Below are 23,634 nucleotides of genomic sequence, written 5' to 3' on the forward strand. Positions count from 1 at the left end.
ATTCATCAAAAGAAACAAACAAGCAATCATTGTAAACATAGGTGACAAAACACAATGATAAACCATGAATAAAGAAAAACAAACCTAGAATGTAATGTTATTTGATCCTTAATTACAAACTTTGGATGTAATATGAATAGACAGCAACAAACGTTCACGATATTCTTGCGACAAGAAGTATAGTTATAATATTTCATTCACTTAGGCTATCCTCTATGGTGAGGGGCTTCGAAGCCCCAACCAATAGTGTCCCGCTGTGGTTTAATGCCCATTGACACCCATACACACACACACACATATGTATGTGTGTGAGAGAGGTTGAGAGAGGAAAGTGAGGGGCCCCACCAAAATTCCTTAACCGCGCCAGCCATTGCAATGGCCAACCCTTGGTCCAACGGAGCCCCCCTATGGTGTTCCATGCCCAACGGCGGCCGCCACATCACCCAACGGAGCGCCATAGTGAGTAGTCATATAAGTCTTTCAAGTGCTTGTGCGCGAGTTGATCACCGAGTTTTCTCAGGTCACGTCACGATATACACATTCATTAGCTCACATTAGAAATCTTCGGTCTTGGACTTCCAACACATGGGGTACGGTCCAATCTTAAATAAGTATGTAGATAATTGACTTCCATTAACCTGACTAATTCAACCCCATTTAATTAATAATCTAATATCAACTATTGACTTCCATTTGATCATCTAAAGCCCCCACCCAACTATTGACTTCCATTTGATCATCTAAAGCCCCCACCCAACACACACACACACCCCAAAAAAGCTTTTGTATCAATATAAGTTTGGAAAACACTTATGGAAGTATAACTTTTAAATGATCGAAATTGTAATAATTTAAAAAAATCTTGGATGATTTATATAATTTTCTTTTGTTACTTGGAAAAGAGATATAATAGCATAACACCATATTGGTCGAATCCAACCCAACCCATCAACTAACCATAAAGGAACTCGTCGACGTGTCACATACTCACATGATAAGAGAACGATCCATGTGTTGGCAGATCCGAAGGCCAATCCAAGTGATGTCAGTCCAAGCATGAAGCATCGAATCAGGGACAACATGTCTCTATCACAAAATGGTTACTCCCAACGGAATAAGATCCACGAGAAGAAAGTGGCATGTACTAGCATCAACTATAAAAGGGAGAAAACGATCAACTTCTTCTCCACTTTCACTCAGACTCACATACTCTTTCTAATAACTTTACCGATTTTCACACCGAAGGTTAGTTAGAGGAAGAACATTCTTGTAGCATTATCTTCATAGCTAGTTTTTCTATAAATTTTGAAGAACAAATATAAAGTATAGAATAGAATGTAGTGACACAATGAGTAAATAATAATAATAGTGAAAGTTGGTAATGGAAATAATAATATACAAAGTGTTATATGCTCCAAAGTCCAAATAGAATAATAAGTTCCGAAATTACGGACCGACCCGTGAACGATTACAAGGACATAACGAGCGGTTCAAACCACGTACCCTACAATTACATACAAAATTCCGCGAAAAATTCACAATTTCGTTCGTCAAAGTCTTCTTTTGAATCGGTAAGATTCCTTCGTATGATAATAATAATATGTTACACAATTTTTTCGTTATAGGATTTGATTCATATTCATATTCGACGTGTTTGTTTGATCATCTCAAATCTTAATTCATGATTTTGTTGATTGTTAATCTTCATGAAGAATAATAGGCTAGGCCGATTGAATGTTTACGTTCGGTTGTCTCTCTAGTGCCTGCCGACTTATTATTATTATTGTTATTATCTTTCTTTTATGAAGTAGTCAAAGGCCTGTGTTTCATGTATAATTTCCACTGATATAATTATAACTATCATATTATTTCACAAACAGTTGTAACGTTTCAACAGAACAGACATCTTTTGGTGTGTTATATATACTGTAACTCACAGCTTCATGTATCATAGAAGACTTTGTTTCTTATCTGGTTATATATTTTGCACACTTGAGATACTTTATTACTTTATAATCTGATATTGAGACGTGCGATTCAGAAACCTATCCAAGACATGATTTCAAATACGAAACCTACAACACGTTTAAATTCATAAACAGCTTCTTTGTAAATAGTGACCAGACAGCGGCTGCTAGAATAGTTTAGGCGGTTCTTCCAGTTGTTTATTTTAAGCCCATGTTTTAAATCACAAAATTTCGCATGTCACGATGAATTCATATATGATAAATGTAGATAGTTTCTTTTTCTAGAAAACGTTTACATGGCAGGCAAACGGGCAACAAGCTGCGCTGCTACCCCCTTTTGAATAGCAAAGTCAATCCTACTAAAAACGAAGCTTTGAGACCTAGGAGTTGAAGAGGTTCCGTGTACGACACGCTGAACCCTACTCAAAAAATTTACAGCCTCTGGGGCAGGAGACAAATGTATCAAAAGCAAATGGGAGAAAGACATGTTGATTCTCTAAACAAGCTTTCTCGTGTTTAACAACTTTGTCTTATTCAGCCTTCAACGCAGCCTGACCCACAACAAACCCACGGTCCCTGAGCCCAACAAGAGGAGACACTCCTGTAAGATCCACACAAGCGTGTTTCCCCCCTGCCCACCCGAACACAAGAATATCAGCTGGTCGTAAAGTAGACCTCCCTTCAAGATGAACTGTGAGAAAGTTAACAGGGGCCTCCTTTTTAGCAGAAATCCCTGTCCGTTTAAGAACATCACGCAAAACATCCCTAACCAAATCATGTCTGTAAAGCCAGACAATTCATATATGATCAGAATGTTTTGTTATTGGATAACTCTAGTAGTGCTGCTATGATTTATCAATTATTCCTCTCTGTCAATTGAACTTTAAAACTCGTCTCGTTTATACAAGTTTGATGATTAGGCTGAGTGTTAAGTATTGGCAGCAGTTTCTTATGCTTACCTGTTGTTGGATGCAGTATTAAGTTAAACACACGCTAGTGTGGACTCATGGGGACTAATGTTGATGCTGCAACTACGGTAGCTATATGCTATATAGTTTCATCGGCTTTATTAACTTTAGTTAACCATAGGATAATTATTGAATAAAAAGATTTGATTTCAGGAAGGAACCGGAAGTGCTCTTATTGAAAAGAATCCTAAAATTGTTTTTGTCCTAGGTGAGAACTTTGATTTTTAGCACATATATGATATATATCCAAACAATCATGCTTAGTAAAAAGATCATACTAATTTCCCCAAAAATTTTAACTTGTTATTGCAAATGGCTAAATTATCCACTACACCTTGAGCAGGAGGTCCGGGCAGTGGTAAGGGTACACAATGTGCAAACATTGTAGAGCATTTCGGGTATACCCATCTCAGTGCTGGAGATCTTCTTCGGGCTGAAGTACAAACTGGGTCTGAAAACGGGTATATTAGTTATATATATAATATATATGTATCTTGTAAATATTGGTATTTTTTTAAATATCTTTGTTCTGAGTGGTTAATAGGACCATGATTGAGAAAATGATGTCTGAAGGAGTAATTGTTCCGTCAGAAGTAACAATCAAGCTTCTCGAAAAGGCGATTATGGGAAATGAGAATGACAAATTTCTAATTGACGGGTTTCCTCGTAACGATGAAAATCGAGTTGCCTTTGAATCACTTGTGAGTTTTCTAATCTTAAACTTTATAAAAACTTATTTTGTTTGATCTATTTTTTTGGCATTCAAGTTTGATTCTTTTGGTTTATATAGACTGGAATCGAACCCGAGTTTATTCTTTTCTTTGATTGTTCTGAGGATGAGATGGAGAAGCGCCTGTTGACCCGCAACCAGGTTGGACTTTGACTTGTTTAACCATTTGTCAAGAATGATAATAAGAGTTTGACTTTGTTATTTGGTCATGAAGGGGAGAAAAGATGATAATATTGACACAATAAGGAAGCGGTTTAAGGTTTTTGCGGAATCTAGTCTCAATGTTATCAACTATTACAACTCGAAGGGGAAGGTCAAAAAGGTAAATTCATAAGTTTTTTTTTGGTGTTATAATAATTAATAAGCAATCAAATTTGGTCTCTAGATTGATGCTAGTAAGCCTGCTGAAGAAGTGTTTGAAGCAGTAAAGGCTGTCTTTGCTCCACTTAGTTGATAAGGTATAATTATAAATACTTGTATGTATTGTTTAGTTATGATATATAAGTGGTTATATATGTTTCAGGATTTTTGAATTTGGGTTGATAGGCTGATGCATCAATGTACCACGAGACGGATCATGGTATGGTAGTTTAAGGTTACTCCAATTGCTTGTATACGAATCATCCAACGTTATATTGATTGAACAAAGTTTGTATCGTATGTTACACGAATAGCATGATTATTATTATTGATTGTTTTATAATTCTTGGAACTGTATGGTGACCATAAATCCTAGTCACGAGTCAGTTTTATGCTCTCTGAGTAATTATGTTTCGTCTTCTCCAATGTGATTTTCAAGTCTTCATAAAAAGTATCTTTCATGACAGAATTTGTCAACTCCATAAATTTATGTTGTAATTTTTTTTTGTTTAAGAACACATTACTGGAAAGTAGAAAGCAGGGCTGGCAATTCCTGATTTGTTTGGGTTTGAATTTAACAGGTTTCGTGTCATAAACAAATTGACACGATACAACACAGACCTGTTAAACAGGTTTGACCTTAGTATTCATCTTAACTTTTGGTGATCTTTATTTTATTTTGCGATTTGTCAACTATAATGACTGTTCACGGTCGTATCATATTTAGGCAATGTTGTGTCATGTCAAGATTAGTTTGAAAATAGATCACTATATGGGTGATCTTAATCATGTTAAGCTAGTTGTGTCGCGTAACACAAGTGTAAACAGGTTCGTGTTTGAAGAAAATGACAAGATTAGTTTATTGCGTCATATTCGTGTTTAGCACTCATGTTAGTCGTGCATGCCCTGTTTAAGACGTATATAACTGTTTTGTTATCCCAAATAGAAACGCTAGAAAAATACACTAAACTTTCCAATATAGATAATTTGAAAATAGATCAATTATACTAATTGTCTAATTACTAAATTTTCAAACAAAAATGATACCATTATCCTTAATAGTATCAAGAACAATTGCCAGCCTCCCTTCAATTCTTTCATTCTTTTTGGCTTCAAACGCCACTGCAAACACATCCGCTTCTTTTGACCTCTCGGCTATCAACCTCCCGATGACCCTGCAAGCCTCGTTATCTATGAGCGAAGGCAACGTGTTCCTTAAATCCTTTGCATTCGTGGTGGCAACTGATATCACTTTGCTAGTACCTCTATGCATCACTTTTGCATGGATGAATCTTTTAGAAAAAAAAATGTTTAGTTGAAACGGTCTCATGTACATATCCGTCCTTTGTTTCCATGATTTCTTGTTGGGTCGTTTTTCTGCTTCGCTTCGTGATCTTCTTGTCCACGCAGCTTGGACAACAAATCCCTTCAAAAGAAAAAAACAACAAATTAGAAAAAAAATGGAGAACCTTAAAAATCAGAAACCAAAGGTACCACTTTTATTGCTTAATGTAATGTGAGACGTTTCTCAACGAAAAACAGAATAAGCTTTATTTACAACCAGGAGTTATACGTCTCTCATCTGTTTTACATATCATCATTTTTATCAAACAAACCTTTCATAATATATTTACCTCTTTGGTTGATTTATATATAAGCCTCCTACATGCCCTAATTTTGACATTCACCTATTGACCAACTTTGACCTTTTAAGTCTAAACATTTAACATTTAATCCAAACTATAGCATTTTCAGGTCATCATAGAACACCAAATACATACATTAGAGTCAGTTTTTAAGCATACAACTGCGAAATTTGAACCAAATGACATCAAATTACGGTTCTTTCGACTCTACTATACCATGACGTCTTAACTTTCTTTGTGCAGACTGCAGTAAGAAACATGCTTTTGACTTTCATGGTCAAACTGACTAACTTTCAACTTCAAATTGGAAGAACCAATATACTTCCCAGGAAAATTAAAAACCACATCACATATTGGTGTTAAGCAAGTATTCTATAACTAAATTTATTGACATTAACATGAAACAAAAATCAAAATAATTAGCATATAAAAGGTAATTCATTTGACTTCGAAAAGTCAAAGCACAGGAAGACAATTGAGTAATTAGGTTAGTACTATTCACTGATCACAAATAATTTCACACAAACATATACTTGAAACAAAATTGAAATTAATGAACAAAAACTAGATAGATGAAAGATTTGAGGGTACCTGGTTCTTGAGGGTACGACTTGATGAGACTAAATTGATGGAAAGATTCGATTGCTGAATTGAAGAACACCATGATAAAGAAACTGGTTTGGGTGATCGATTTGTTATGAATTGTGAGTGGAGACTGAAAGATGATGATGAAGAAGAAGAAGCTACACATGAAGCCGCCATTGAAGGTCCAAGCAAGACTGAGAATAATGAAAGATGGAAGTAGGAGTAGTAGGATAACGAATGGCTTAAAATGTAATATTTGTTTTGCAAATATATCCTTAAGCTTTTACATTTTTTGTACATACCAACAAACTATTACCAATATGTTTGATAAAGCTTTTGTCTAATGTTTTCATTAATACAACTTTTTATCAATATCATGATTAAGTTATCATAATGAAATACTATCATGGTTCTTGAAATGGTTGTATAAATGTTGGGTGCAGTTACTGTACGTTAATGTCTTAATGTATGGTAGGTATGTGAGACGCTCAAAGACAAAAAACAAAGGCAAAAACCTAAAACACTCACAAAAACTTAAATGCTCAGCCAAAAACCTTAAACGCTTAGAAAACGCTCAAAAACGGTATTCGTGGAAAAAATTAAAATTTGATCGATTAACCATCCAAAACTGTTTTTTTCGGTGAACCAATGATTAATTGGATATGTATTGACAATTCCGAGATGTTTGGATGTGATTTCATGGATCGATTCGTGAAAAATGGATTCGTGTACGTATTATACGTTAAGGCATTATTGTATTGGATCTTTTCACTATAAATGTAAATATAGATACGAGTGAGAAAAGTTTAGCATTTTCTAGTAATAATAAGCATGCTACTTATTCTCTTATGACCATGATTAATCATATTTGCTAACTTGTCAATACACATAAAGTTATCAATGGCAACTCTAACCTATAAACGACGTAAAATAAAGAGTTATAATCATAATAGTTAATTCAAATTAATTTTTCATGTAAACTTCTAAAATCTTGTTTTTGTTGTGTATATAAGTTATGATTTAACGTTTGGCAACCATAGTATAGTAATCGAACCATAAGAACTTAGATAACGTATTATACTTCTTGAGCGCGAGGGGGGGCACGCCGTGTTAGTTTACACGACACCACATCGCCCTTTCATGAGCAGTGAGAGCATGAGGAGTACAAAAATGAGACATGAACTAGAAAACTGATCAACCAATAAAATAAAGACACATAGCACCTTCAACCCAAAATGAAACTTTTAGACAAATAACTAACCAAAGTTCCACTTTGCCCCGCAAAGGCTATGAAACATAATCACATGAAAAAAAAATAAATTACTCGTAAAAAAAATTACAAAATTGGTGTCTCCATATTATGGATGAGATCGGTACCGGGAATCACAATTTTTTGTTACCGGTATCGAAATGTTCGGTTGGTACAAATACTAGAAGGGTGTCTAAAATGTCAATATGTAGAAACTTCAAGGGTTCTTTTGTGGATATGAAAACAGAAACCGATAAATCGATCTCGAAGATATCGAGGGTTTCATTTCATTTCATTTCATCACTCCTTCCTTTGATCATAATAACATTTTGTTCTTCAAATCCATATTCGTGTGTGTGTGTATATATATATATAATACATATATATGCACACAAAAGATATAATACAACATGAGTGTTGAGCTGGCTTCGGACACCCATGGGAATCTCGACGAGCAGATTTCACAGCTCATGCAGTGCAAACCCTTAATCGAACATGAGGTTTTTGTTTCTCATCCTTTATTTTCATTTATTTTGAAATTTAGGGTTTCTGCGTAATTATTTGTTTTAATCTGTGTGGTTTGTGATAGATCTGAGTTTATTGAAACTGCTTTAGGGTTTGATTGATTAGAATTGGAGTGTTGTGTATTTATTGATCTGAAATATTAATTTGTTTTGAGTTTGTGATGTGGCTGATTAATATTAGAATTTAGATTATCTGTTGCTGTAAGTTTTGACTTTAAAGTCAAAGTCAATACCTACCTGAAATGTTTCAAGAGACAGGTGCTTTCTTGTTTTGAAACTTTGTAACAAGTTAAAATGAGAATTAATAATGGGGGTGTGCACAGTTTGGTTTGGTTTGGTTAATTGTCTCAACCAAAGTGATCTTTTCGGTTAGTTTTTTCGGTTTGGTTAATTTCTTAATAACCAAAATCAAATTTGAGCTAAAATTTTTAATTAGAAATACATGAAATGGATGCATAAATATATGAAATGAATTTATAAATGCGTGAAATTGAAATATATATACATGAAATGGTGGTATAAATACATAAAATGGTGGTATGAAACATGAAATGAATATATAAAAGCTAGATATATATGAAAATATGAATGGTTCAGCTCGGTTAATTTCGGTAAACCGAGGGTACAAGAAAATCGGTTATCGGTTAAATTCGGTTCCGTTTTGTCGCTTTTTGGTTCGGTTTTGTTATTGCTCTACCCTAATTAAAAGAGTATTAGGAATGGAATGATCAATTTTTTCAAGGTTTGGTTCATTATTTTCTTGAATTTGACATAAAAGATGAGTTTGCAAGACTCGAATCTTGGTTCAAGAAAGCGTTTATAAAAAAGGCGTCTCATGTAGAAACAACCTAAGAGATGCAGAGGTTATGGAAGGTCTGCTTGATAAATAGGTGTTTGTGTAAAAAAACGTGATATGTGCAATTTCTGGTAGTAAATAAACCTTGTTTGGTTGTACATGGAGTCGTGCGTCATGTAGAATTTATGTTTGGACGTTTTAATAAGAATTGAATTTCCAAGGATATCTGCTTACATAGTTATCTAGCATATTCTGTTGTCAGAATCTGCAAATGTTTGTTAAGAATAGTATTATCTATATGGCTTATTGAGAAGTGCATACATAGAGTCGTGCGCCATGTAGAATTTATTGTTGGATGTGCTATTAAGAAAGAATTGAATTTCCAAGGATAACTTGCAATTAATAATAGTATTACCTATTTGGCTGATTGAAAAGTGCATTGGTGGTTTGTTGGTGTAGGTTAGGACATTATGTGACAAGGCAAAGGAGATACTAATAGATGAAAGCAATGTCCAGGTATCACTATCATTGTTAATTTTATTTTTCACAGTTTAAATAGAATTTGTCATAATATTGTATAAACTTTTTAATGTGTGCAGCCAGTAAAAAGCCCAGTGACTATCTGTGGTGACATTCATGGTCAATTCCATGATCTTGCTGAACTTTTTCGCATTGGAGGAAAGGTATTTCTTTTATTGTTACATCTGCAGTAAATTTTTGAAGTTGGACTTAAGATCATCTTTTTATATCATTTGTCAGTGCCCGGATACAAACTACTTGTTTATGGGTGATTATGTGGATCGAGGGTATTATTCTGTTGAAACTGTCACAGTAAGTATGCTGTCCATTTTTAATTTTGTTTTTATGTATATTTCTTTGGCTTTATATTGACTCATATCACCACTATACTTTTTACAGCTCTTGGTGGCTCTGAAAGTACGGTACCCTCAGCGAATCACAATTTTAAGAGGGAATCATGAAAGCCGGCAGGTATTTTGACTCTTTCTTTTACTCTTCAACACTAGTTATCCAGTTATATTATATAACCTGACTGTTTGTTTATTTATTTATTTATTTTGTATTTGCAGATTACTCAAGTTTATGGGTTTTATGACGAATGTCTTAGGAAGTAAGTTTGTTGTTCTTATATGGTTTTCAATAATAAATTCTTATATTTAGTTTTATGTGTATATTTTTAACTAGGCTTGTAAATTAACAGAGCAAACTAGTAAGGGACATGTTTGTGTTCGTTTGTTTAACTTTAAGGGAACAAATGATAGAACATAAACAATTAAACGAATGGGGTTTTCTTGCTTGTGTTCGTTCGTTAAGAAAATGAGTGTTCGTGTTCTTTTGTAAAACAAATGGGACAGTAAAGTAAACGAACAAACATAACTGAACTTAGAAGAACCAACATAACTGAGTGAACATCAGTTAAAAGTAAACGTGAACATCACTTTGTTGGGCCTAAAATTAATAAAACTAGACTAAAGTGCGTCTAAAAAAGTTAATGAATATATAAACGAATGTAATCGAGCGACTTATAACAGGCGTAAACTAACGAACATAAATGAAAGTAAACAAACGAACATTCACAAACATAAATGAGAGAAACGAGGCTTGCGCTAATGTTGATACGTTTAACTAAATGAACAAAAAGATTTCTTCATGTCCATCCGTTTATTAACAAACGAACATAAACGAACTTCGCGCCGAACAGTTCATTGAACGTGTGATTTGTTTACAGGCCTAATTTTAATTCTTGATTTCCAGGTATGGCAATGCTAATGTTTGGAAGACTTTTACAGACCTGTTTGACTATTTCCCGTTGACTGCTTTGGTTAGTAACAAATTTTAATGCAACATTTTATGTCATCAATGAGCTAATGGTGGTTGTATAATCATGGCAGGTTGAATCAGAAATATTTTGCCTTCATGGTGGGCTGTCACCTTCGATTGAAACCCTAGATAATGTAAGAAACTTTGATCGTGTTCAAGAGGTCCCACATGAAGGTCCTATGTGCGACCTTTTATGGTCTGACCCCGATGACCGTTGCGGTTGGGGTATCTCGCCTCGTGGAGCTGGTTATACTTTTGGCCAAGTATTATTTCTTTCTAAAGCTTTTGATTTATATTATTTACACTTATAAAAGTTTTAGGGACCGTTACAAGTTTCAGAATTCATAGTTATTGATGATTTGTGTAATATATTTGAAATTGTATTTACAGGATATCTCGGAGCAGTTTAACCATACTAATGGGCTAAAGCTTATTGCTCGAGCTCATCAATTGGTCATGGAGGGTTTCAACTGGGGACATGTAAGTAATTGCTCGAGTTTTTTTTTTTCTTATTGTTTTTGAGGTTTTCTTTTAATGATGTTGTGAATCACTAAATATGTTTACTTTTGGTTGACAGGATCAAAAAGTGGTGACTATCTTTAGTGCACCAAATTATTGCTATAGGTGTGGTAATATGGCATCTATTTTGGAGGTGGATGATTGCAAGGGACACACATTTATCCAGGTATTTTAGTCTACAATGTTCATCATTTTTGGCGCACTTGAATTGGCATTTTGGAATACTGATATAACAATTAAAAGAGAGTATTTATTAGTGAAGTTATATGTTATTGCAGTTTGAACCTGCTCCTAGGAGAGGAGAACCTGATGTAACTAGAAGGACGCCGGATTACTTCCTGTAGGTCTAATCCAGGACAGACGAACAGAGGGATGTAATTTATGATTGTTTCATTTTCTAGGTTTGGTTTGAAGAATATACACATGTTTTGTTGATATATGGGTTGGAGTTATTCCTCAACTGGGTTGGAGTTATGCTTGGGTTGGATCATTGCATTGGTTTGGAGTTGTTTGAGCAGGGTTAGGCAAATACCTGTCCAAGTAAGGGTTAGAGTTGCTTGACTTGGGGTGGGCAAGTACCGGTCCTGGTTTGGGTTGGGGTTTCTTTACTTGGGGTGGGCAAGCACCAGTCCACGTTTGGGTTGGAGTTGCTTGGGTTGGGGTGGGCAAGTACCGTTCCAAGTTTGGGTTGGAGTTGTTTGGGTTGGGTCGAACTAGTACCCGTCCAAGTTTGGGTTGGAGTTGTATGGTTTGTGTTGGGCTAGTACCAGTCCAAGTTTGGGTTGGAGATGTTTGGGTTGGGTCGGCCTAGTACCCGTCCAAGTTTGGGTTGGAGTTGTTTGGGTTGGGTCGGACTAGTACCCGTCCAAGTTTGGGTTGGAGTTGTTTGGGTTGGGTCGGACTAGTACCCGTCCAAGTTTGGGTTGGAGTTGTATGGTTTGTGTTGGGCTAGTACCAGTCCAAGTTTGGGTTGGAGATGTTTGGGTTGGGTCGGACTAGTACCTGGGGATTGGAGTACCATGGGTTGGAGTTGCTTTTGGGGTGGACTTGTACTTAGGGTTGGAGTAAAACATGGGTTGGAGTTTGCTTAAGTTGGGTTGGACTCGTACATGGGTTGGAGTAATGCCTCTGTTGGGTTGGAGTAGTGGGTGGGATGGGTTCACGCTTTGGGGGGGAGGGACGAATCTGAGCGACGCATGGCTGAATCTCAGTGGATCGTGGCAGCAAGGCCACTCTGACACTTACAATACCCCGTCACGTATTTAAGTCGTCTGCAAAGGATTCTACCCGTCGCTTGATGGGAATTGTACTTCAGGGCGGCCCGCACGGCTCATCCACCGCACGAGCTTAGCCCACGACACGTGCCTTTGGGGGCCGAGGCCCCTACTGCTGGTCGGCAAACAGGCGACGGGCTAGTACAATGTCTTTAACATCAATATGTAGAGCAAACTTGACCATTGATCTTGTTTAAGCTTTGTTTTTCACCTGCCAATGATCCCCCCATCATCAGTCGATCATCGGTTATGACACCCATAATTTTTTCTATCATTGTTTTATATCATTAAACAATGCAATTTCTAGGTTAACATCAAAATTATACAAAAAACTAGTCTGCAAAATACATTTTCATTTTTAAACTCTCGTGGTGCCTACGCAACTGTTATGAGCGCTACTGTGGGCACAGCATCTAATGCTACACATTCAGACTTTGGTTATGAAGTTTGCCAAATTCCACGCCTTTTCGAATGTAGTATTTCTTAACAAGTAGTATTCACTTTCTTATAAGAGTAGCAAGTCATTACATAACTATTGACATAATCCATGTGTTATTGTGTTTAGACTGAGTAATTATTAATTTTACATCAACTTATACAAGTTCACTAAAATAATGCATACCATCCAACTATCCAAGTATGGTGTTCACTTGATTTAACTATATCTAAACACAATATATCATAATATTTTCACCCATCTACGGCATTAAGATTTAAGATTACTTAAATAAAATATACATACTAATATAATTATATCATCTTATTTACAATTTTATCAGTCCTTTGCTCATACTGGACTTCTTGATCAAAGTGTATAAACCACATACTGTTAGGCTACATTCAAGATTTCAAGGTACAAGTAAAAGATGCAGACGGGTTTGGTTTCGACAACAATCAGAAAGTGTGATTCATTAACCAAGAAACCGCCATGAATCAAAATTTCAAATACATTTCTTGTAAAACAAAAAACTTAAAACATACTTTGATACAAAACTTACCACACAAACACCAGAAAACCTTTATTACCCAGTAGCCTGCAACTCGTTTAAAAACGCATCACCTTCACCATCACCATCATTATCATCTTCCGTTGACTCTTTCGAAAAAGTCAGCTTTGACATAAACAGCTCATCATCGAGAGCACCGGCTTCCCTCAAAATCCTAAACATAGCCTCCTTTCCCTTCTCATTATTTTCTTGCTCACAAATCTTGAAAAACAATGAGACAGTATTTGGTTTCGGTTTCCAAAACCGCGATTCTTCATGAGAAAGCGCCTTTTCAAAACAACCCAATGCATCAAAAATCCTCTTATTCCTAATATGCCCTTCACCAACAATCTCCCATGAACTCGAATTCGCCTTCCCGGCAGCTAACATTTCTTTAAAAAAAGATTCTGCCTTTTCAACGTACCCGTTTCTAACATACCAACCCAATAACCGATTCCCAATTCTAGCATCATAATTTGTCTTAACCGAAAGCCATTCATCATAAAGATTCTCAGCTTCTTCAATCTCATTCATTCTAACAAAAGCCGAGATCACCGCGTGATAGCCCATGTTCGGTATATATTCAAAAACTGTCTTATACGTTTCCCAAATCCTTTTAACGTCTTTCTTTTTCCCGATACTACCATAATGACTCAAAAGATAATGATAAGGGATTCGATACCGACCACTAATTTTGGTCTCAATCTTTTTTAAACAATCTTCCGCCTTTTCAAGCTCACCGAGATTAATATAAACAGTAGATAGAGTACTATAAGTCGTCCAGTTCGGCTTAACTGACACATCAAGTTTCATTTTTTCAAACACTTCTTCCACCTTTTCAACCGATCCTTGGTACCCACGAGAGGTGATCCAGATACTGTAAGTGTATAAATCCAAATCAATGTTGTTTTGCATCATTTCTTGAATTAAAGTTTCAACTTTTTCATGATCTCTAAGGTTCATGTAAAGAGTCATCATCACGTTATATGGAAGGGCGTGGTTTGCATAGTCTTTTTCTTTCATTTCTAGTAGTAAAGATTCGGCCTTTTCTTTCTTCCGAGTGTGTACGTATGCGTTTAAGAGGGCCCCGTACACACGTTTGTCTATTAGAGAATCTTGTAGATTGTTGAAGTAATTTTCGGCACCTGAGACACCGTCTACTTTGGATATTAGATCTAGTTGAATTGCAGCATCACTTGGGGACAAGACGTATCTTTCAGGTTTTTTATTCATCCAATCAAAAACCTGCAAGGAAATTTAGAATACTAACCGTTACAACATTACCTACGGAATATTTAAAAGTCAAACTTTTATTATTTGAAGTTCATCAAAACTGAAGCAAGCATTTACCTCTTTGTAACTTTAAAAAGCCACAACTAAAAATAATAATAATAATCTCATAGTATGACATGGTTCTCAAATTGCAACAAGGGCAGTAATATTCATCAATTTCAGAAATAGGTAACTAGTTTGACCTACACAATTCAAATATGCACATTTGGGACAACATAAGTTTAAACACAGCATTCAGACACCTAAATTTCTTCCAGTTCAAGCTTCTATGGTGCTAGATATAACAATTCAAATGCTAATCTTTTTTAACATAAATCTACCAAGAGTATTAATTGTTACTGTTAAACGTGTCCAACACCAAATCAGATTCGAGGCTCCTAGGATCTTGGAGGATATATAATATAATAATTATTTTATTATTATAAGATAAGTTAGTTTTATTTTAGAGTTAATGGCCATTTTCGTCCCTGTGGTTTGCTACTTTCGCCACTTCAATCCAAAATTTGTATTTTTGTCAATTTAGTCCTCATAGTTTTAAATATTAGCCAATTACGTCCTATCCGTCTAACGGCATCCAGCTATGCCGTTAGTTTAAGGGTATTTTTGTCTTTCTCCTTTTTATTTTGAGTTATTGGTCATTTTCGTCCCTGTGGTTTGATACCTTTGCCAATTAAGTCCAAAGTTTGAAATTTTGTCAATTTAAGTCAGTTTTTTTTCTATAACCCTAGAGAGCATTATCCAAGCCCAAACAAGTCTGCATTTACTCTGTCGACAATAGTAATCATACCCCCTCCTCTCGTATTTAGTTTCTAGACGGTTCCTAAAATCTCCCCCATGGTGGAATTCAATGGTAAAGTAGTCAAAGCAATTCCGTGAAACCGAATTGTACGGAAAAACTAAAAATCGTTTCTTTGATGAATGCATAATATTTAGGGTTTAGAGATTAAAATATCATAACGAAAATCTGGGTCGTAATAAACTATTATACATTAATCAACAAAACAATTTTTAGTTTTTTCTGTATAATTCGATTTCAGGGAATTACCTTGACCACTTTACCATTGAATTCCATCATGGAGAAGATTTTAGGAAATGTCTAGAAACTAAATATAGGGGGGGTGTGATTACTGTTGTCAACAGAGTAAATGCATACCAGTATTTGAGGTTGCTCGATGGTATTGGGCTTGAATTATACTCTTCAGGGTTATAAAAAATAAAAAATAAAAAAACTGAATTAAACTGAACATTAAATTGACAAATTTTCAAACTTTGGACTGAATTGGCAAAAATATAAAACCACATGGACTAAAATGATCATTAAATCAAAATTAAAAGGAGAAAGACAAAAATACCCTTAAACTAACGGCATAGCTGGATGGCGTTAGACGGATGGGACGTAATTGGCTAATATTTAAAACTATGAGGACTAAACTGACAAAATTAAAAATTGTGGACTGAAGTGGCGAAAGTAGCAAACCACAGGGACGAAAATGGCCATTAACTCTTTATTTTATTTAATCCTATTTGTTTTGGATTCAAATTCTGTATTTGAGTTAGTATAGGATTAGGAACCGTGGGTTTATATATACCATTGGTTCAATGTATTAGTAATATTTTGTTTTTTGTCGTTTGTCGTTTTCTGAATAAAAGAGTCGTTGAGAGTTCTACAAATCTCGTGTTCGTGTTCTTGATTCGCTTGCTCGAAGTTTAACAGTTACAACATTCACTACTAAACATTTCAAAGTCAGCCTTTTATTTTCTAATGTTCATCAAAACTGAAGCTAACATTCATCGGTTTAACTTAAAAAAAAAACATAAGTTCAAAAAGCTTCTCATAATGTGATAAAGTTCTCAAATTGACAAACAAAAACCAATTAATTTGACTCATAAAAGTCAACTATGCACAACAAGATTCAAGAAACACATAATTTAAACTAAAATCATTCAATTTCACTCTACACATACCTCAAGAGCAAGCTTATACCGACCGTACTTCCTCAACTCTTTAACAAGCCTACAAAGCTCCCATTTTGTAACAGTTTTACCTTCATTTTCCCACTGATTCAACACACCACTAGACCCCTTTTCGCGGTTACCCATTATCGATATCCGCTTGTAAATAGCTTTCCAAGTAACCACCGTTGTTCCAGGCTTCTTCTCATAGTCCACTGTGCCATAGTTTGAAGCCTGTGAAACAGGTGAAGAAGATGAACAGTTTGTTATGATTAAAGGGTTGAATTTGGATGATTTGAGGTGTGAATTGCAAAACCCAGATGGGAAATTAAAGGTTTTGATGGATTTAGGATAGAAAGATGGTTGTGGGTGAAGTGGGTATTGGGAAATTGGTGAGTGAAGTAACATTTGATTAGGGTTTTAGGAAATGGGTTTCAAGATTTTTCAAGGGTTTTGATGAAGACAGTGGGAAGCACACAAAGGTTATCTTGGTGGTGGTGTTTTTTGACATGGGACAAGATACGATGAAGCAAATTAAGGTATTGATTCGAAATTGAACGTGTCTTATAAGCCCCCCTAATGTTTCTTTTGGTTACAATTTTTGAAGGGAGTTTATATGTTTAACGGGTGATGGGCGATGATGTTTAGTTGTTTACGGTCTGGTCAGGTTTGGTTTATGTTAATGTGATCTTTGAGTCGAACTGATAAGTACGAATCAAGGAAAAGCTAAACCTAACAGGGGGTGGTCGGGCGTTGTAATGGTTTCTTTTATATCGGAATCATAGGGTTAGATGAAGTTTAGCCTTAAAAAATCGAGTATTTCTCTTTTACTTTTAAGAATTAAAGAGTATAAGAAAAGAATTAAAAAGTTAAGAGAATAGAACTGGTTAATTTAATAATATGAACGTAATAGTTAAATTTGCATAAGTGACATTTTTATAATTTATATTGTATGCCTTAAAAGTTTATTTTTTAACATATTGGTCGGTTTTAAACCGTAAACTGAATCGTGAAACGCAATTTTCAAACCTTAAAGTGCAAATCGAATTGTATTACTTCTAATCGGCTTATTTGTAGTTCAGGATGGAATGTTCAATCAGTTTTAAGGGTTTTTGAAGAGCCCTATTAAAATATAAGAACTCAAAACATCACTAAGATGGTCCCGCTTTAAGAAGGTTTTCATACAAGTATTGAAAATCAATTTCCATTATACCAGTAACGGACATTTATGACAATCTACGAGTGATCATTTTTCATAGATGTCTACGTTGCACTAGTTCATTTTGTGATGTGTGAAAGGATTTGTTTGTGTGATTGGATGCTCATAAACAAATACATGTATGAGGAATTGAGGACCATCATATTATTAATTTGACACAATTATATCACACTTAGTACTTGTGCATTAGTATTCGTAAAACTTAATTAGTGATGTTTACCAAATTCAAAATCACGATATATCAAACCCATCAACAACTTGTACGACCAGATACAACTACCGTCATACACGAAAACAAAATCAAGAAATAATGACACCGATGCTAGATGAAGTTTACCTAGTTTACCTATATTGCATATTCGCTTCTCAATTTTCTAAATTTACAATTTGCTCCCAATTGTTTTTTGTAACATGTAACACCGGTCATCACTAACGTGGATGACCGTGGGTAAACAAAATACGAGGTCAAAATCGTCAAATGATCGGAAGAATACTACCCATGTTAAGGGTTAGGGTTTAACTGAAGCCGTATCTATAAATCATCTTATTCTCGGCACACATTAACCGTATATTCTGGATCTGCAAAATACACAAAATTAATCAATCAATCAATCAATCTCAAATCGAAGATGGAGCAGACCTTTATCATGATCAAGCCCGATGGTGTTCAAAGAGGCCTCGTAAGTTATTCTACTTCTAATCTGAATACCCAATTCGGGTTTTTGTTAAATTTTCAATCTTTAGATCGAAAAACCCAAAACCCAGATGCTATGATCACAACATTTGATTTCTCAATAAAGATTCTGTTTTTTTTTAATTGTTTTTGATGAGTTTGATATGGGTTTTTCTGGGTTTTGAGTTTTATATCAAAAAAATCGAAGAATGATTGAAATTTGCCATTTATGTACTCGATCTTGACAAATCTTGGTGTACAAGTATCGCGGCGTGATGTACAAGTTTTTATTAAATAGTTGATGAAGTTTTGGTTAAAATGGTGTTTAATAGGGTGGTTATTGTGTTTTTAAGATTGTGATTATTTTGATTATGTGTAGGTTGGTGAAATCATTGGTAGATTTGAGAAGAAAGGATTCTCTTTGAAAGGTACAACTTTTACTTGATTACAATGTGTCTAATCTCACAAAGATTAATGATAATTAGGAACTAATGGGACCTCTAAATTATCACTTTTGTGTGTGTGATTGTATTGATAATTGAAAATCAAAAGTAAAATAAGTTTTTATAGAATAAGGGGGTGTATGAGCATGAAGCTTAGGCTTGACTCATGAATAATGTTAAAAGCTTGGCCATGTTGCTTTATTATATGAGTAGTATTTAACTAGTTATTATCTATATGTAATTGTTTTTTATGTGTTTATAATTTTAATTTTATATGAGTAGTTTTTAAAGATTTGTTTTTAATTCATAAAATACAGAACAATATTTGTTCTTAGATATGTTATTATATTATGTTAATGTTCACGAGACCTGTCTAATCAAACTTGATGTATAAAGCTTGGTGTTGAGCTTATCTTATATGTCTATAGATAACCAAAATCTGTTTACAATGTTTTGTAGCTGTTTTCATGTCTCACCAGGACTTATTCTCACCTTATTATTTAAACAGAATTTGAAACTCAATTTACATAATCAAAGGGCGTCATTATTCATCAACTATCTTAGTTTTGAGGTTTGACTTTTTTATGTGAATATAGGATTGAAGTTCTTGACTGTTGACCAAGCTTTTGCTGAGAAGCATTATGCTGATTTGTCATCAAAGCCATTCTTTAACGGGCTAGTTGAGTACATCAAAGCATTATGCTGGTTTGCTTTGAGGGTGTTATCTGTTTTTGACATCGCGTGAGGAACTTTTTTTGCGTGTTAAATCGGTTATGTTATGGTGGCTGTGTTTTCTACTTCTTATTTGCTGTTCATTTTGTTTTTTCTCTTTCGCATAAAGATAAAATAGATTAGGATAAAAAAACTAGTAAACACACCCTAAGAAACTGTATTAGAAACTATACAACTTGTACAAACAAATGCTCATATTAGAAATAATAAACCACATAGGTGTAAGAAACTTATATCCAAACCTCTCTTACAATACAATCCTTTCTTACAAATTAAATGAAGATGAAGTTACCATTGCCTAATGGAACTACAGTTTTGTCTAAATCGAATTTTGGTGTAAATGACAACGAAAACGTCTGGTCACCCAATTGTTGTGAATAGGGGTGTTAATCGGGTCGGGTTATTTGGGTTTTAAAAAAGAGAAAACTAACCCGTAACCCGACCCTATTAAGGTTCGGGTTTGTTGTGTTCGGATTAATTTGGTTTTGGGTTAGTCAGGTCGGGTTATTCGGGTTGGTCGGGTTACTCTATAAATTTTAAGCTTGATTTCTTAATTCTTTACATTAGATTTATAGATCTTAGCCATGATTCAATATATTATTCAAAGGCCCCTAGTTTGTACTACGGTACTAGAGCAATAGAGCTTGGGGGGGTGTTCACGGTCCGGTACTAAAACTAATGACTTAACTGTCTCTCTAAAAGCTCTTGATATCCCTTATGATCTATAAAAAAAGTAGAGGCTTTTGTATGTATGTTTCGTGCATGTTTATGTGTGTGTTAATACGGTTTCTGGAATAATTTTAGCTAATTGCTTATAACTGTTTAGTACAACATCATTTCAAAAATAATAATTAACTGAAAAGGCAGAAAATGCATGCAAGTTTAAAAACCGATTTGTGTATCATATATAATTGGTTAATGAGAATTTAGATCGGTATTTGGAAATAAGTCAATAACTAAAGCAATCCTACTCTAAATTTATTGCAGATTAAAAGAATGAGAATTTGCTATGTTGGCAAGAAAGATTGAATTAAACTAATTAAGCCCAATATAATTATTATATAGTATAAATGTAAAGTGTAACTATTAATCGGGTTAACCCGAAACCCGATTTTCTTTCTATAACGGACCTGAAACCCGATTTTCTTTCTATAACGGACCAGAAACCCGACCCTAATTAGCTTATTCGGGTTCGGGTTCGAGTCTGGTTAATCGGGTTCGGGCATTTTAGACACCCCTAGTTGTGAATGTTTGTTGAGACATGTCGTGAAGGTTTGCCAACTGTATTGTTGTTCGATACAATGTAGGTATCATGTTGTTTACTTTCTCGTTTTCTAAATGTCTATACTTGACGAGATAATGTTTAAGTGGCTCTGCGTATTCCTCAAACCCTAATGTAGTAGTTATAGCCCAAATTACATCGTCACCGTTTATAGCTTTCCTCTTTTTCACGTTGACATCAATACGATGCTTCACTTGTAAGTTGTAACGAAACAAATAAACTTGGACGCACATTCTTGGACAATCTCTTTTGCGTCTTTTGATATTTTCCCATTCCCCATAATGACCTTTTTCATTATCCGACCAACGCTGGCTATTGGGAGGAACTGGTCTTGATCTTTGTTGTTATTTTTATTTTTCTTTGTTGTTATGACATCTTTGGTTTTCATTTTGTGATGTAATTCTGGTTACATTTTCTTTGTTGGTATGGATTATATGGGCAAGAGATTAAATGGCACAATAAGCATAAAAGTAGGCATATCTCAAGGTTGACCAACCTTGCAATTTCATTCAACTCCACTTGTTCTGGAGGGTAGTTAGGTAAATTTACAACAATAAAATCTGAAATGGTACCCATAGCCTAGAGTAGGATGGATACTTGAATAACGTTCGTCAAAGTACATGCAAATCTTTTGTTAGAGCATTCCCAACTCATTCCGTATATTATTGTAAGGAGAGTTTGTAAATTATAGGGTGAGGTTTTGAGTGGCTGTGAGTATAAATTATAGAGAGAGAGAAAATGTAGTGATTTTTTGTAAATTTAAATAAACTTTGTTTGTCCCTATTTATTTTTTAATATTTGTTGAATTGGTTGTGAGTAGAGAAGAGAGAAGCTGCAATGATAAAGGTATAAAGTAATATTATTTAATTGAACAGGAAAGAGAAATTTAGTGTTTTGTAGTGTAATTATAAAGATTGAGATGGAGATCCGGATGAGAATGCTCTTACTATTGATGCATTTGGTACAACTCGTATTTTCCATAAAAATTGATCATTGGCTTTTCTTCAATGGCTATTTATGTCTATTTTCATCAATGTTTTAAAAACCATTTTTTAAACCTTATCAGGTTAGACTCAGAATTGGTACAACTGGTTGTACCGGTCGGTTCAACCAGGTTGACTGCCCTACAATTCCATAAAAATACAATTTCAACTAAAAAAATGATCCCATGGTATAAAAAATATCGCTAGGTTAAAACTTTTAATAAGAGTTAAATATGGGACACTAAAAGTGTGTGGTCTAAAGTCTAAACAACAAAATTTACTTTAGGCTTAAACCGGTACATGGTATCAACCAGTATTACCGACGATCTAAATTACAAACCGTTCGCTTAATTTACCGGACTAAAACATGCCGCCACTTGCCTGATATCTTATTTAACCATTATTACTTGCATGTATAAACCGATATTTAAAACATCGATTTTCACTCCATCCAATCTGTAGTATGAGATTCCCAAGATCTGAACGTAGATTGTGTAGGTGTTATACATGCTATATAGGTATTTCGGTCTTCTTGAATCGTTTAATCACTCTCATATTTAACTCGTTAAGCATGCGTAGCATTTACACTCTTTAAAATCACACATTGAAATTCCAGATACATTTCTTACTATATCTTTTATATTATGTTACCACCAACGAAAATTATAAATATAAAAACTAGAAATTATAGGTATAGCTCGTGTAAACTTGTAACATCCTAAAAATATTCTAATATTTTTTTTTTTTTTTTTTTTTTTTTTTTTTAGTAAATGTATTTTTTTTTTTTATTTAATTATGACAAAAATTTTATTTATTTCTACTGATGAAACATAGATATTACATCAATATAGCAGGTAGGCGGGCAACAAGCTGCGCCGCCACCCCTTTCTGAATTGCAAACCCTAACCTGCTAAAGACATACCCCTGCCCCTTTGGAGTCGACACATTGCTATGCACAACCTGTTGGACCCTGGTTAGAAAACGGATAGCTTCCGGTGCCAAGGAGCCAAATGTATCAAAAGCCAGAGGGACAAAAACATGTTGGTTCTCTTCGCAGGCTTTAGCATGTTTCTCCACCTTCTTCGTTTCAGCCCTTTTTATTGCTTGCCCAGCTACAAACCCATTATCCCTCAAACCAGCTAAGGGAGATACCCCTGTGAGGTCAACACAAGCGTGTTTTCCCCCGGCCCAACCAAAGACGAGCAAATCTGCCGGTCGTAGAGTGGATCTCCCTTCCGTGGGGTCTGTAAGGAAGTTTACGGGGGCTTCCTTTTTAGCTGATATCCCAGCTCGCCTTAAGATGTCCCAAAGAACGTCCCGCACCCAATCATGTCGGTATTTGAACCCAGGCATCTCCTTGCAATGAATCGCATGCTCTCCGAATTTATCCAGGCAGGCCTTACGGCAGATCGGACATGTTTCGTCTTCGGGGTACATTGGGACCATCAAACGGTACTTAAGAATGGCCCTATACTCAACCGCAGACATGCTTTGGCCCAAGCCATCAATCGGGATAACGGTCAGAAAATCTTGGGCATGAGGACCTTGTAAGCATTCAAAAACCGCCTTCTGTCGGGGGGACAATCCAAAAACTTCTCCCAGGCTCTGAGCGA

At 35.1% G+C, this 23,634-nt stretch overlaps 4 protein-coding genes and 1 long non-coding RNA gene across 7 annotated transcripts; 3 read left to right on the top strand and 2 right to left on the bottom strand.

Annotated features, from left to right (window-relative positions):
- Positions 1-1,553: 1,553 nt before the first annotated feature.
- Positions 1,554-4,398, top strand: LOC143545303 (UMP-CMP kinase 3-like). Of its 3 annotated transcripts, XM_077037223.1 has the most exons (9): positions 1,554-1,571; positions 2,943-3,003; positions 3,089-3,143; positions 3,279-3,396; positions 3,480-3,636; positions 3,726-3,806; positions 3,880-3,987; positions 4,051-4,123; positions 4,189-4,393. In XM_077037223.1, exons 2-8 carry the CDS (start codon positions 2,974-2,976, stop codon positions 4,117-4,119), a joined length of 618 nt encoding a protein of 205 aa, XP_076893338.1. In that variant the 5' UTR covers positions 1,554-1,571; positions 2,943-2,973; the 3' UTR covers positions 4,120-4,123; positions 4,189-4,393. The 3 variants fall into 3 exon arrangements, with proteins under 3 accessions (XP_076893338.1, XP_076893337.1, XP_076893339.1); XM_077037222.1 differs by lacking the exon at positions 1,554-1,571 and having other exon boundaries at positions 2,887-3,003; XM_077037224.1 differs by lacking the exons at positions 1,554-1,571; positions 3,279-3,396 and having other exon boundaries at positions 2,938-3,003; positions 4,189-4,398.
- A 600-nt stretch (positions 4,399-4,998) lies between these two features.
- Positions 4,999-6,480, bottom strand: LOC143545304 (uncharacterized). The gene is made up of 2 exons (XM_077037225.1): positions 6,263-6,480; positions 4,999-5,451 (listed from the first exon to the last, which is right to left on the bottom strand). Exons 1-2 carry the CDS (start codon positions 6,431-6,433, stop codon positions 5,056-5,058), a joined length of 567 nt encoding a protein of 188 aa, XP_076893340.1. The 5' UTR covers positions 6,434-6,480; the 3' UTR covers positions 4,999-5,055.
- A 1,307-nt stretch (positions 6,481-7,787) lies between these two features.
- Positions 7,788-11,617, top strand: LOC143545321 (serine/threonine-protein phosphatase PP2A-2 catalytic subunit-like). Its single transcript, XM_077037234.1, has 11 exons — positions 7,788-8,005; positions 9,285-9,341; positions 9,425-9,508; positions 9,585-9,656; positions 9,744-9,815; positions 9,914-9,954; positions 10,599-10,665; positions 10,736-10,927; positions 11,055-11,144; positions 11,242-11,349; positions 11,462-11,617. The coding sequence occupies exons 1-11, from the start codon at positions 7,916-7,918 to the stop codon at positions 11,525-11,527; spliced, it is 939 nt and encodes a 312-aa protein (XP_076893349.1). The 5' UTR covers positions 7,788-7,915; the 3' UTR covers positions 11,528-11,617.
- A 1,537-nt stretch (positions 11,618-13,154) lies between these two features.
- Positions 13,155-17,316, bottom strand: LOC143545322 (pentatricopeptide repeat-containing protein At1g02150-like). The gene is made up of 2 exons (XM_077037235.1): positions 16,702-17,316; positions 13,155-14,688 (listed from the first exon to the last, which is right to left on the bottom strand). Exons 1-2 carry the CDS (start codon positions 17,095-17,097, stop codon positions 13,480-13,482), a joined length of 1,605 nt encoding a protein of 534 aa, XP_076893350.1. The 5' UTR covers positions 17,098-17,316; the 3' UTR covers positions 13,155-13,479.
- A 1,189-nt stretch (positions 17,317-18,505) lies between these two features.
- On the top strand, positions 18,506-19,716 carry LOC143545305 (uncharacterized). The gene is made up of 3 exons (XR_013137401.1): positions 18,506-18,588; positions 18,961-19,009; positions 19,621-19,716. It is a non-coding gene; the product is annotated as an uncharacterized LOC143545305 (long non-coding RNA).
- Positions 19,717-23,634: the final 3,918 nt, after the last annotated feature.

Source organism: Bidens hawaiensis, unplaced genomic scaffold (assembly GCF_021521415.1).
Source record: "Bidens hawaiensis isolate Kalapana, Puna unplaced genomic scaffold, B.hawaiensis_p1.1 tig00013897_1, whole genome shotgun sequence".
Lineage (NCBI taxonomy): Eukaryota > Viridiplantae > Streptophyta > Magnoliopsida > Asterales > Asteraceae > Bidens > Bidens hawaiensis.